The sequence below is a fragment of the Thunnus albacares genome, chromosome 12 (genome assembly GCF_914725855.1).
Source record: "Thunnus albacares chromosome 12, fThuAlb1.1, whole genome shotgun sequence".
Classification (NCBI taxonomy): Eukaryota; Metazoa; Chordata; class Actinopteri; order Scombriformes; family Scombridae; genus Thunnus; species Thunnus albacares.
Genome location: NC_058117.1, coordinates 4,422,173 through 4,435,639, shown reverse-complemented (window position 1 = coordinate 4,435,639; position 13,467 = coordinate 4,422,173). Strand labels below are relative to the sequence as shown.

The following is a 13,467-nucleotide window of genomic DNA, read 5'->3' as shown; positions in this document are numbered from 1 at the left end:
CAAACTCTTCTGCTGATTAAGACTATGAGATGCATTTGAAAGCCCCAGAAAAAGTTAGGAGGGGGGCAACACTGCAGTTAAAAATCATTTAGAAATAAATCAATAAAACTTTAAATATCCCAGTGGCTTGTAAAATATAATGGGACTTCAATGAGCTTGAAAAAAGAAACTAGACAGGGCCTTCGTTTGTTCGGTCTCTACAGTCATTGTCTGGGTGTTTATGTTGTCCTGGTGCAGGTCCTCGGATACTTTGTTGCTCTGCGTATCATTGTACAGCTGTACTAAGCACAGCTGATTCATTCCAGGTGACATCACATTAGCAACTTAAACCTGCCCAACACCAGAATTTACATTGAGCTGTTAGTCATTTTTTAACAGTCAACACAAACAGTCTCCCTGAGCTGACAATCCGCCTTCAATTTGTAACTAATTTGTCATTTTCTGTTATGTACAAATAAGTTTTATCTGAACGTAGGGTTTCCAGCTGAGAGGCAGAATTGTGCCGTATCCCAGTCAAATCACCGCAGCGGCTGTCATCGTCTCCCAGGAGTTGTAGCACTGTTCACGGTCTGTGGAGCAGCTCCAGGATTTGTCTCGGGCTGGTGTCATTATTGTCTCAGCAACACAGCTTTAAAAAGTGACTGGTACAATCCTTACTAAAAGAGTAGATTTTATTTCTATGGGAATATCATAGAAATAAAATCTAATTCTATAATATGGTAGATTTTGCCTTTAATGATGAGTGTTTCGCCTGCATAGATATTTGTTTGTGCATTTCATGCTTTATACACACACACACACACTATCCCTAAACAAATAAAAATTAAATGAATAAATTGTCTTTTTCTCTTTTCATCATAGTCTTGTTATACAGTAGATCTCACAAAGAATCTGACACATTTTGGTTGTTTTTTTTCCAGGGAAAAAGTTTAATCCTTGTCATAGTGAACATTGTGAGTCCAGAGCTGCTGCTGCTGTGATCACAGCTGAAATCTGACACATGAAAACAAACACCAGAGATCACAACCATGTTTGGGTGACGTGTTGGACATACTGCACAGAGACTACTCCAAATAAGATATCTGAATATAGGCTACTGACTGAAGGCTGGTTACTTCTGTTCATCACAATCACAATGCATCATTAGTAGCTTACATGATTCGAGGGAAACTCCACTCAGTTTGGGAAACAAATACAGTCTTGCTGGTCTCTGACCGCCTAGTCAATATTTGTTAACTCAACAAAAAAATATTGCCAGAGTGGAAAAAAACTAAGACAAGAGTTGAAGATGTCGAGGGGAAAAATGTCAGTGCAGGTAAAATGAGGCATTTTCTGGAGATGAGGGTACATTCTCTGTGTCTGTTCCATGTATCTTTAAATGTAGTGATTTGGAAGATTTCAGATAAATTATGGACTAACTGTGCCTTTGTGGGTTGAGGAATTCACTGCACTTTGTAAGCTATAAATAAATCATATAAAAACTCAAGGTTTTTCTGAGGCCATGAAAAGTTGACATTTGGGAAAAACATGGTTCTCACAGTAATGCAATGTTATATTAAACAGTAACCAGGCTGTCTAGGACTAAAGCAATAACATGTATGAACTCTTGAACTGAGTGGTACTTCCTTGTAATTCTTGTGGCAGTGAAAAATAATATTTTCAGGGGGGAACAGTTTTCAAGAGGCAGGCACACACAGTTGGCGAGTCAGCATAACTTTTGCTTCCAACACATAATGATATCACTTTTATTTTGATAGAAACTGGGCGATATGTAGGATGTGTTGCAGAGACTTTCTCCAATGTTAGCAGAAATGGTTCAATTTTACATTTCAAGTGAGCATCAGCATATATGACTGCAAAACATCCCACAGCATAGACATTCATTACCAACATAAAGACTTGCATCACAACATTATGAGACTTAACAGTGAACCTGTGACTTGAAAACCCCCCCACTAGCATAGTGAACTAAACCCAACTAAAATCTAGATTTGCCATATTATTGAACGTTAATACCGATATTCACGTACGGACCTGCTCGCTCATGAAAATGTGGTGACTTTAATGCATAACAACTGCTGCCACTTGCTATATAAACTCTTGTTACAGCAATGCATTTGTTCCTCTCACACACACACACACACACACACACTTTAAAGTGCAGAACTGTGATGAACTGTGTGTGACACGAAGCAAGTCGATTCATGTTGCATCTATGAAATAAATCCACTTCTGCACAGCATCAAGACCGTCATTCTCAGTGCACGGCCTGAAATGTCAGATTCAAAACTTAACCTATGATGATTTTAGAGTTTTTTTTCCCCCATATCTGGAAAGTTTCAACGCCCATATAAAATATAATTAAGAAAAAAAAAAAAGATAAAATCTAAAATACATTTCCAATCACAGTGCAATAAATTCTGAGATTTATCCAAAACCAATGTCACCATCTACTCCATGTCTGTTTCACATTGAGCTAATAAGGTCAGTTGTACAACCAGTGACCACTAAGGAAACTGCAAATCTCTTTAACAGCAGCACTATTACCGTCCTCCAGCAGGTGGTGCCATTGAACTGTGCTGCATACGACAGCACAATAACACAAATACTATGCTGACTGTGAAAGCAGAACAACCAGGACCTGTGTCTTAAAACCCCGTGACTGTGTGAAAACAAAAACGAGTGCTACAGAGGGATTTGTCTGTCAATTGTGAAGCTTGTAACAGAAATCCAATTACAGACGCTGAGTTTAATGCTCCTCCATTTCCTCTCTAGATTTTCAGAGATACTATGGGGCTTAATAAAACACAGAAGTCTACAGGTGTACATGTGAAATAATGCAAAAACCACCGGTACTCAATTGCTGGAGTCATATCTAACATACTGATAAATACAGTTTATATTAACAATTCTGAGCTGAATGTGAAATACACCCCGCTTGTAGTGCTGCCTGAATCAATCACTAGGAAGTGATCGGCATCTTAAATGGATGGCCAAAAAATTTGCTTAATTTCTGTCCTAAAATATTTACAAGTTCATAAAATGTCATGTGTGATGCTGAGCTTATTTCTCGCACCGTGGGCTTACTCCTCTTTTCCGCCAGGATGTGTCTGTGGACAGTTTTGAATTTAGGATTTCTCTTCTAGTTTGACTTTGGTACAGAAATACAAAGTTAGGTAACTTATGCATTACGTAATGAGACAGACTTCAAATAATCCATGTGTACATTGCAGATCACTGGCTCCAGTGCTCAGTGCCAGCGTATAAGCAGGTATAAGTGATTTTATGACTGAGGCAGTGAAAGTAATCTAATATTTTAAAGCAATATGTTTGTATTATATTTTGTTTACCAATCTCCACAACAGCACCGACTGCAGTTAGTGTTACTACAATTCACTTTAAAGGGCATGCCTTGTGATATTCTATATTTTTCTTATTGTTAACAAATCCCATGAAAAGACCCAAAACCAACAATGATCTACTAACAAGTATTGTGTGTCTATGAAAGCTTGATACATTTTATTCCTCTGTGTCATAAAGTTCCATTTTTGTCCAAAAACTATTAAAACACATCAATGAGTCACACTGGTGCACTGGGTGACATTCATTTCATTACCATGAACACACATGGACTGTAGTTTATTTTGACTCAGTCTCACATACACACTGTCCTGTCCTGGAATACTCACTAGAGCACCGAATCAGGATTAATCCACAGATGAAAATAAATGCACTATTTCCTCCTGTTTTTAGCACAGTTCACAAAAACTACAGTGGGCAGCTGAGCGTTTTTTAAAAGCTGAAGTATATGTTTTTACAGATTAATGTCTTCAGTAGGAATAAACGGCTGAGGAAGTGGGCGGAGAGTGGAAAGATGAACATCGCTGGTTTTGTTCCTTTCATGGGATTTGATGACAATAATAAGAAAAATATAGAATATTGCCAGTATTATCCTTAAAAGCTCACTTTTTCCACCTCTGGGGTGCAGCTGATGTATGACACTATTATGGCCTCAGTACGCTTCAAACAAAGTGCTTGTCGGATCATTTTACAGTTTCTGAAACTCTCTTTCTGATGGCAGAATCCAGGAGCCTTCGCTCAACTATTTTTATAACTGTTTGAAACATATAAGTGGCATTTGGGTCCAGTTAGACAACAACTGACTAGGTGTACCAGGTGTGTGAAGGTGAGAAAATAGGCAGAGTCATCACGTGGAGACTACAAAGACACACACAGACACAGGGCTCTGGGAGATAATGTGAGGTTTTTGAGACAGATGATTTTGCCTTTAGATGTGGTTGGCCATCATAGTCCATTTAAAGCATATCGAGACATTAGGATTGAGCACTGGAGTCAAGAATCAACTGGTGACAAAAATTGGATGATTTTGGAGTCTAAGACCTTTTCATTGAAGGGGTAAGATGGAGAAGAAGACAACATCGACAGCATATGAACTAAAATCCAAGGTAACAAACAGCTACAGTAGCACCGTGTAAAGTGCGGCATCCCATTCAACAACTGAAAGTTAAGGAGAAACTGTTGAGTGGCACTGTCTTCCTCATACTCATCCTTCTCCTGTTAACCATCTTCCCTGGTGACAATGACCAGTGAAAGACATGTTTTTTTTTCCCATCTCTGGATATCCAGATGCCTTCATTCTACTGTTTAATGCTACATGAAGCCCAGAGACATAACAGCCTCAGTTGAGATGTATGCTTCGCAGCCTGGACTAAAGCTATGTAGAGACAGGATGAGAGAGCGTGGACTGACTTCTGACGGTCAGTATGTCACGTGGTGTCTCCAGGAAATAAATCAACCTCAACAATGAACAGAAAGTTTGCTGGTCCGCTGGTTGCTGTACTTTGTTTTGTTTCAGTCATTCAGGGCGGTACTTGCTTGCCAGAAATTAGGGAAAGACAGCTGGAAAGACTGAAAAAAGAAGCCATCTTCCGGTGACCTGATACTGAACTTCTCTGCTCCTCTGAACCTCAGAAACATATGATAATCTCCCCCGGCAGCAGTCTCAGTCAAGTCCCATTTTGACAGAGTAGCTTGGGGGAAGAATATATAGTGAGGTCACCGGAGAAGGACTTGTAACTGCCAGTCCTCTCCAAACTGGAGGCTTCATGGTAGACTTCTGCTCTCAGTGCACTTCATGGTGACCGTGGTCAATCACTGAAGACAACAAGGGTTTTCAAAGTTAATGACCTCACAGTTGGGTTGGGATGAACTAGAGTTCAAAAGTTTGTTCCACTTTCTGTCTCGTTTCTCTCCAAGATTCCTCTCAACCTCGCATGGATAACATAACAGCGTCTCTTTCGGAGGCACGAGAGTCAGTGAAAAGAGGCATCCGTTGCAACGTGACGAGAAGCGAGTGTGTGTATGAGTGTGTGGGGGAGTGGTGGTGGTGTTACCATATGTGGGATTCACAGTGAGTCATTTTAATGACACCCACCCCTCCACCTAGCCGGCGGTAGTTCATTCCTCCATACAACCTAGAAAGAGGTGACAGTCATATGATGAGGGAGGAAAGGTGCAATTGTTCTTTTGTGCAGTATAGTTAGTACAGGTGATCTGAGAGAGTTCTGCATTCACCCTAAATTTAATCTAAATCTCAGCAGTTTCATTCCAAAGTTTTTCTCTGTAACTCCCACCCTCAGCTCTCCTTTCCATAAACACTGAATACTTTTGACTGCAAACAAGAGCAGTTTGTAAATGTGAATGATAAAAGTTGGAAATGTGAAACTTGGTGAAAAAAGGTTGGCATCACAGGAAAACATCAGGTTAGTGTAATTATAAATGTAAATTAAGTAGCTGTTAAATATGTTAATAATATATGTGATAGTTAGGGATGTCCTGATCCAAGTTTTTTGGCCCCGATCCAAGTCCTTTACTACTGAGTATCTGCTGATACAGAGTCCAAAGCCATATATATTTATAGATAAAGCAGAGGAAGATTGATTAAATATGTATCTGGCACACCGAAATAACCGTTGCAGCCTTGTAAATTTGGCTCATCTTATTTTTCCATCAGCTACTTGATCCGAATACTGGAGGTGCTGGTTCAAAACTATTAAACTGATCGGCTTGAATTATTGATATGACATGAATGAAAGTTAAACCGAAGAATGCAACTCCTGAAATTGACAAGAGAGAAGACCTATCACTCTGTTTGAGTCATTGGAATTACAGAGACTCAGTCCTCTCTCAACTGTGCAGTGGTGTTGCAGAGTGGAAGTTCCTCTGCTCCAGTACAGACACCAGCTGCAGATAGCACACAAACCTGACAACAGACTAGTTTAATTTTGGCCTGTCATCAAGTTACTTACAGAATTAATGTTAATTATCAGCAGCTGCTATCACATATGCTGTTGACGTTTGTCATTTTATCTGGCGATTGCAACAGTCAGTGCCAAATAAAAATGAGAAGAGTTTAGTGAATCTGTATTTTACCGACGTGGATGTCAGAACTCACACATCTTCCTAATCACAACTACATTCTATTTTATGTCTATTTTATTTATCAATTGTAGTTAGTAACCATATTTTGTAGTCTTTTATAGAGTGGTGCTTACCTCCATGTGTTGGCATCAGGGTCATAGACTTCTATAGTTTTGAGATACGTTGTCCCGTCAAAGCCTCCTACTGCCATCAGCTGACCGTTGACCACAGCCAAGCCCACCTACAAACACAACACAGTTAATTTTCAACCTTATGCACAGATTATAAATACCCACTATGACAACATAAAGTAACACATGTAATTTAACCTTTTCACAGATGAAAAGCAGTGTAGGTCTAGTCTAGTTACTGACATATGACTGTAGCGGTGGCTACAACTATGCTTAAAAAACACTCATGTTTCAACCTAATAAAAGCCCAACACATCCACCCACACCCACACACACTCACCCCACTCCGTCTGGACGTCATGGCAACTACAGGAGACCACTGGTTGGTTCTGGGGTTGTAACGCTCTGCACTGCTCAGCTCTGTGGTGTCGTCTCTGCCTCCGACAGAGTAAATCATGTCCTGATAGACCGCGCAGCCGAGGTGCTTCCTCCTGGTCCCCATGGGAGACACCGTGTGCCAGCGGTTCTCTTGAGGGTTGTAACGTTCCACTGCAGAAGACCAAACCAATTACAATGAATATTCTAACAGTCACTGTCTGTGTTATGTCTCACATGGAATTAAGGGAGCTTAATATTTTTTTTCCATTGCTCTAAGATGTTTCATACTTCCCCTACAGTAGCTTCCCCAACTCATAATTTTTTCATGATCAAATATCACACAAAATCTTTGGATGGAAAAACGGGATTGATTAAAGCTGATTTGGCAAACCCATAGCAGACAACGGTCCATTTTTATGTGTCTTCACGCTGTAGAGCATATTAACATTTACATACATACATAAATTGTACTGGATCTCTGCCTGATGATCTGATAATCTGATGGATCGTAGCCATCAGTCTTGTTACAGCTCTGGGTTAACTTAAGGTCCAACTGAAATCACATATAGTCATCCCTTTTTGCAAACCTGTTATTGCTTTTGCTACAAGTCATCTGGAGACAGTTTGTTGTTAGCAGTGGTACTGAACAGTAAGGACCACACCAGCATCTAAATGTACCAAAGTGACTTTTGCAGGTATATTTACATGCTGTTTAATGTGCTGCAGCTGAGCAGATAACTAGCTATCTAGCCTGCTAACTGACATTAGCAGTGCACTTTTCCCCGGTGAATGTTTGTTTGGTGGCTGTTTAATGAGCTCAGGTGCAGGACAAGACATGTGTTCATGTTTGCAAATTAGATAAGGAGAGTTTAGCAGGAAAGCCAATGTGGGTTGTTGTTCAGAGTCTGTTGTGTTGTGTAGCAGGATGCTATCAGGCTCAGTGTGACCGTCTGCTCTGCCTATGATGTAACGCTGACATTGCTGCTTTATGAAAAGATCTGATTTGCTGCATAGAAACAAGCTCTCCACTCTTCTATCACGGATGACGGTATAATGCAAAACTACAGAGCGCCTTCATAAAACCAAATTATATTAAATATAAATTTCTCTCTTTTGGTTTCAAGATTTTTTTTTTTTCAAAAGGAGAACACAGGACAGTTGATTTACGGAGCAGATGTGTATGCTGTAGCGGACAAAAGAATGAAATTCAGTTGGCCTTTACAACTGTACTTCTCACATGAATCAGTGCCATACCTGTATTTAATGGTGACGTCCCATCAGACCCTCCTACAGCGTACAAGAATCCCCCCAGCACAGCCACAGCTACACCCAGTCGCCTGGTGCTCATGGAGGCCACACGAGTCCATTTGTTCTCCTTAGGATCATACCTGCAGCACAGGAAGGTTGGCACCCTGTTACATAGAGCTATACTCCTATTAAAGTAGTCAAAAGAGAGAGATTTTATGGTAAAAAAAAAAGGTTTAATAAGCACAAATTGTCAGTTTTTACTGATACCTTTCAACAATGTTGAGGCAGGAAACCCCATCCTGTCCCCCCACAGCATACAGATAACCACCGAGGACAGCCACGCCTACACTGGTACGACAGGTGCTGGTGGGTGCCACGTCACTGCTCCACTGGTTGGTCTTAGGATCATATCTGGATAGGACAGATGGGACAGAGAAAAATGTAAGATTTTTTTTAATCTAACAGAGAACGGAAAGACAAGAAGAGCACGAAGACATGACAAGGTGGAGTAGAATGCGTGATCACCTTTCAACTGAGTTGAGGTAAGATGAGCCGTCATGACCTCCCACTGCATACAGCAGGTCATCCAGAACACTGACGCCAACTCCACATCGCCGTTTGCTCATTGATGCCACCATCCGCCACTCATTGGTCTGAGGATCGTAACGCTCCACACTGGAAATGGCGTCACCGCTGCACCAACCACCAACTACAAGATCATCATGGTAGAAGGGAAACAGGAGACAGTATGCAGTATTACAAAGTGGTATAGCTACCAACTGGAAAAAAAAAATAAAAACACTGATGCAAAAAAATCTGATCCAACATCACGCTAGAAACCAAAAAGATAAATGACTGAATAGGGAAAAAGAAAACTATTAACTGCACTAAAAATTAGTACTGCTGGCTGTCATCTAAAACCTAAAGATTAGAAACAGTTCCATTTTAATGCTTTAAGACACTGACCTGCAAAGAGAACTTCTCCACAGCGGATGGGTTTCCTCGGCCGGGTTCTTGGGCCCTGCATCAGCGGCCTCTCCTGTGGCAGCAGCAGGTAGTTCTTAGCCTCGTCAACCAGGTCTCTAACACAGCCAAAAAGCAAAGAGAATACACACTAGGTCAATCATAACTCAAGGTTGCATAATGTCACAGCATCAGCATCACTGTATAAAAATGGAGGTGCTAGGGTACTTTTTAACCCTTCAATTCCAGGTTCAAAATTCAAACTAATATAGAAAAGAATGTTCATAAATGCCTTGCCTTGAATTTTTTAGAAAATATCTTAAAAGACTCCTGGATCCAGATCTGCACTAGCAACATTTCCCCACTAACCGCATCTGGACGGTTGACAGCTCATATTTACACAAACAGCACCCACCTGCACTCCTCATCACTCTTGATGAGAGGGTCTGAACCCACAGTGCCCACCAGGAACTTGGGGCTGAGCAGCGGCAGACGGACATGCTGCAGTACCTACAGTGCACATGAAATCAATGTCATTGTCAACGTTTACTTATTGTGAGTTCACATCTGGCTAGTACACTGATAAGCAAACTGCCAGCACTGCCAGCAGCGGTTGTGGTAGAATAGAAACCTGGGGTAGCTGCGGTCTGCGTTCCTGGATGCTGTATTTCACCCAGGCCATCACTGCGTTGAAAACCTGCTCCTCGCTCCGCACATTGAGCTCATCGCTGGAAATTATGTCAATCAACTGGTTGGCAGGCAGCAGCATGAACTCCTCGCTTTCCATTACCTAAAAAGACGACAGAGCAGAGCAGTCAGCACCCCTGCCACAAAGACAGAACAGTAAAGCTGCTTTTCCACCGCGTGTTATGGCTCAACTCGCCCTTTTTTTGGTTTTCCATCGGGCAAAAGTTGTGAATAATACCTGGTACTTTTTTGGTATCAGCTCTGTAGAGGTTTCAAGCGAGCTGAGCAGATACTAAAAAGGTGACATGAAAACACGCAGACCAATGACTGGTCAGAGAGAGAGAGAATTGTCACTAGAATCATCACTTGTGCGACACTGAAAAAGTCTAACTTTACTTTTAACATTATCAAACAAAGAGAGATGCCCTTCCCTCATCCTAAACTGGTCCTAAATCAATACCAGAATACTTCCTTGTTTTATGAATGAAGTGGTACACAGATACACAAAGCATCTGTGCTGTGTGTGTTTGACCAATCAGAGACAGTCATCCCTGCAAACCCCGCCCCCATTGAGGGGTTACTATATGCAATAGAAAACGAAATCCAGAAAAGTACGTCCATTTATTTTTACAACCATGCTATCATTACAGGGCTGTAATCATCACAAGGCCAAATGCCTTGCCAAAAAAATCCTGTGAGTTGTTGTAAAATACAGACATCTCCACATGTCATAGCAGGAAAAGCACAGGCGTATTTGATAACATTGATGATGGTTGCATTCCACTTAGGTGAGCCAGTGCTCTGGTAATGTGCATGCTCACTTACAGACATGGCTTACTGGGACATTTAATGGAATGAAGAGACAGATATTCTTTACAGTCTGCTACCTGTCAAGTCTAGTACTAGATGCAAACAGCCAAATACTGTATGTTCTCTGCGTTGGAAGCAATGTTTTCCTCTTGGGATATTGAACATTTTCAAATCACTTTTGCAATTTATGCAGTTTACCACACAACAACTTGTCATGTTGCTCCTCCCATCAGCTCTCAGTCATCTGAAGATTGCATCATTCTGAAACTTGTCTATACAGACTGTATAAACCTTTTTCACAGCAAACATTTTCATTAGCAGAAAAATCACAGGTGTGATTAATAACAAGTCTGGCTGCATTCGGTTCAGGTGTGCCAGTTGCCATGTCTTACTGGGAACCCATCGTTAACATTACTAATCAAACCTGTGCTTTTCCTGCGGACTGATAAAAATGTCAGCTGTGAAAAGGGCTGTTAAACCTCTCAGGCTTCAGCTTTAAGGTCAAACTTCATTTAATTTTCATTTTAACTAGAATACTAAACTGTAAGAATTATAAAAAGGTGTCAATTTTCCCGCCCTAAAAAGGTGCAACTAAAAAAAAAGGGTGAGGTGAGATGTCAATCTCGCACCATCTGTATACAGAGGTGTCCTGAGAGGAGGTCTAATATGGCCATGTAATATAAGTCACCTGGGTGGATGGACCACAGCTGCCTATGAAGATTGAATTTGCTTGTATATCCCTACTTTGTGTGTTAACAGAGAACTATACATTATGACAAATGCTTTATGGATGTGAAAGGACTCAACACTTCTTCGGTAGTCTAACAACAGAAAGAAATCCAGACTTTACATTCTCAATGTCTCAATTTCTCATCACCAGCAAAGTCAGCTAATCTACAACTCAACAGCCTGATGCAGTTTCCCCCTTTCTATTGAAATGAGAGGATTGCTAACTGAGATTGAGATGCACTAATGGTGATGTGAAAAGGCTGCTCCTCTCCCTTTTCACTAGGTCCTCTAAGTACTCTTGCCTGCTGAGCTGCTTTTTGTAACATCCCTTTAAAAGGTTTCCAGTGCCAAATACCATCTTCTGCCCTTTATATGGGGTGGGGGCACTACAGTTGATATAAAATGACATCACTGATATAAATAAATGAAATTTCTTTTGATAGCTTCCTGTTTAACTGTCTGACAAGCAACACTACGAAGCTTTGAAACAGTCCTAAATGTGCTGTGCTAGCACAAAAATCTATCACATGTCACCAACTGATGTTTATAATCATGAGTCAATGGACTGCTGTCAGACTGTCTGGACTTTTTCCATGTTCACAGTCTCCTGTGTAACTTCTGAGTCAAACACAGTCACATCAGCAACTGTAGTTATCATGAGTACACATCCTGAGGTTTGGAAAAAGGTAGATAAACAGTTCTGGAGAAAGACAAGACAACAAACCAACTAAGTTAGGAGTGACATGACATGATTTCCTGCTGAGGACGACACACAGTGTGTAAACACAGACATGCTTCATGTTAATGCTTGTTTTCCTGCACTAACAAGATTTCTTGTGTTATAACTCTTTTTTACAGGAGAGCAATGAGTCACAATCATTTCTTAGAGGAAGCAGTAACTTAACATAACCTGAGATCTATTTTCGTTCTTGTCTTCCGTTCATTTTTATATATTCAGTATGTTCTCTTACCTCCTGAAAATTGTGCTGGGTGAACTTGTCTGCAATGCGGAGCAGTTCGCGGCAGGAGTGTGTATCTGCGAAGGCCCTGATGCCCAGACAGTTAGAGGGATCCAGCTGCCTCTTGAGGAACTCGCAGCAGGCCTCCTGGATCTCAGCCAACTGGAGCAGGCAAGCTGCAGGGAGCAGAGTCTGAACGTTCCCCTCCTCCACTGTCACCTAGGAGCAGAGAGGTCAGGACATCAGAACCCCTTTAGATAAAGCTGTGACTGCTAAGTGTTAAGCTGAAATTATACCTTCCACGTCCACGAGTACTCGAGGGTCTGCTAAGGTCTGCATGACGTAAGTTTTGTCCTCAGAGGGTGTACGCGAAGGCTCTGTGCAGACATCCTCATACTTCCTATTTGTTGTGACCGCGCAGACAACGCTGCCTTCCTATAGACGTCGATCTACTGTGCATGTGTGGAATGTGTCCTCCAAGCGAGTGCAATAAACAGAGCGACTACATGTCCATGGTATCCGCAGCTGTCCGCGTACGTGTCTGCTCGGGAGTATATCTGTGGCTTTAGTAAGTTCATGTATGTATGTGTATCTCAGGCATGGAGCCTTGTATCTCTTTCAGAGTGTCCACATGCCTATTGGTGGCTTCCCTCACCAGTGTCCTTCACACACAGATACTAGCTTTTGAGAACTACATGTTTAAGGCATATTTACAGCGGAACTTTTATTGCTTTTAAAATGTTCTTGTATCATTCTCCTGATTGGTACATTTGAATAACATTTTTATGGATTTGCTTGCAATGCTCCTTCATAATCAAGGTGTAGTTTTGACCATGAAGTTGGCTAACGAGCAGTTGGACCTACAAGATTCTGATATATTTAATCTAAAATCACCTGTCAAACCTTGTTTACACACAGATGATCTCAATTACACTCATTTAGACTTCTGAGCTGCACCAGTATCCACTATGACTGTCGTAGTGGAGTCTTTAAATGCTTACACAATCAATTATTTAGTGTTTTACATTTATACGTTGTTTAAACCCATTTTTAGAGATTTTCTCTCCATTGATCAGTTTCAAAATACACTGTTAAAACATCCACTGGGATTCAGAGGTGTA

At 41.1% G+C, this 13,467-nt stretch overlaps 1 protein-coding gene across 3 annotated transcripts in view; it reads right to left on the bottom strand.

The window, feature by feature from the left end:
• Positions 1-13,467, bottom strand: part of klhl20 (kelch-like family member 20) — a 37,759-nt gene that overhangs the window by 18,939 nt on the left and 5,353 nt on the right. For 2 of the 3 annotated variants that reach the window (XM_044367248.1, XM_044367249.1), the window contains exons 5-14: positions 12,359-12,565; positions 9,793-9,951; positions 9,577-9,671; positions 9,165-9,280; positions 8,724-8,907; positions 8,466-8,609; positions 8,205-8,338; positions 6,913-7,121; positions 6,576-6,682; positions 3,762-5,495 (exon numbers count right to left, since the gene is read on the bottom strand). In XM_044367248.1, coding sequence (XP_044223183.1) covers positions 5,411-5,495; positions 6,576-6,682; positions 6,913-7,121; positions 8,205-8,338; positions 8,466-8,609; positions 8,724-8,907; positions 9,165-9,280; positions 9,577-9,671; positions 9,793-9,951; positions 12,359-12,565 — 1,440 coding nt within the window. In that variant the 3' untranslated portion in view covers positions 3,762-5,410. Of the gene's footprint in view, positions 1-3,761; positions 5,496-6,575; positions 6,683-6,912; positions 7,122-8,204; positions 8,339-8,465; positions 8,610-8,723; positions 8,908-9,164; positions 9,281-9,576; positions 9,672-9,792; positions 9,952-12,358; positions 12,566-13,467 lie in introns of those variants that run through there. The other variant, XM_044367250.1, reaches the window with a different exon arrangement.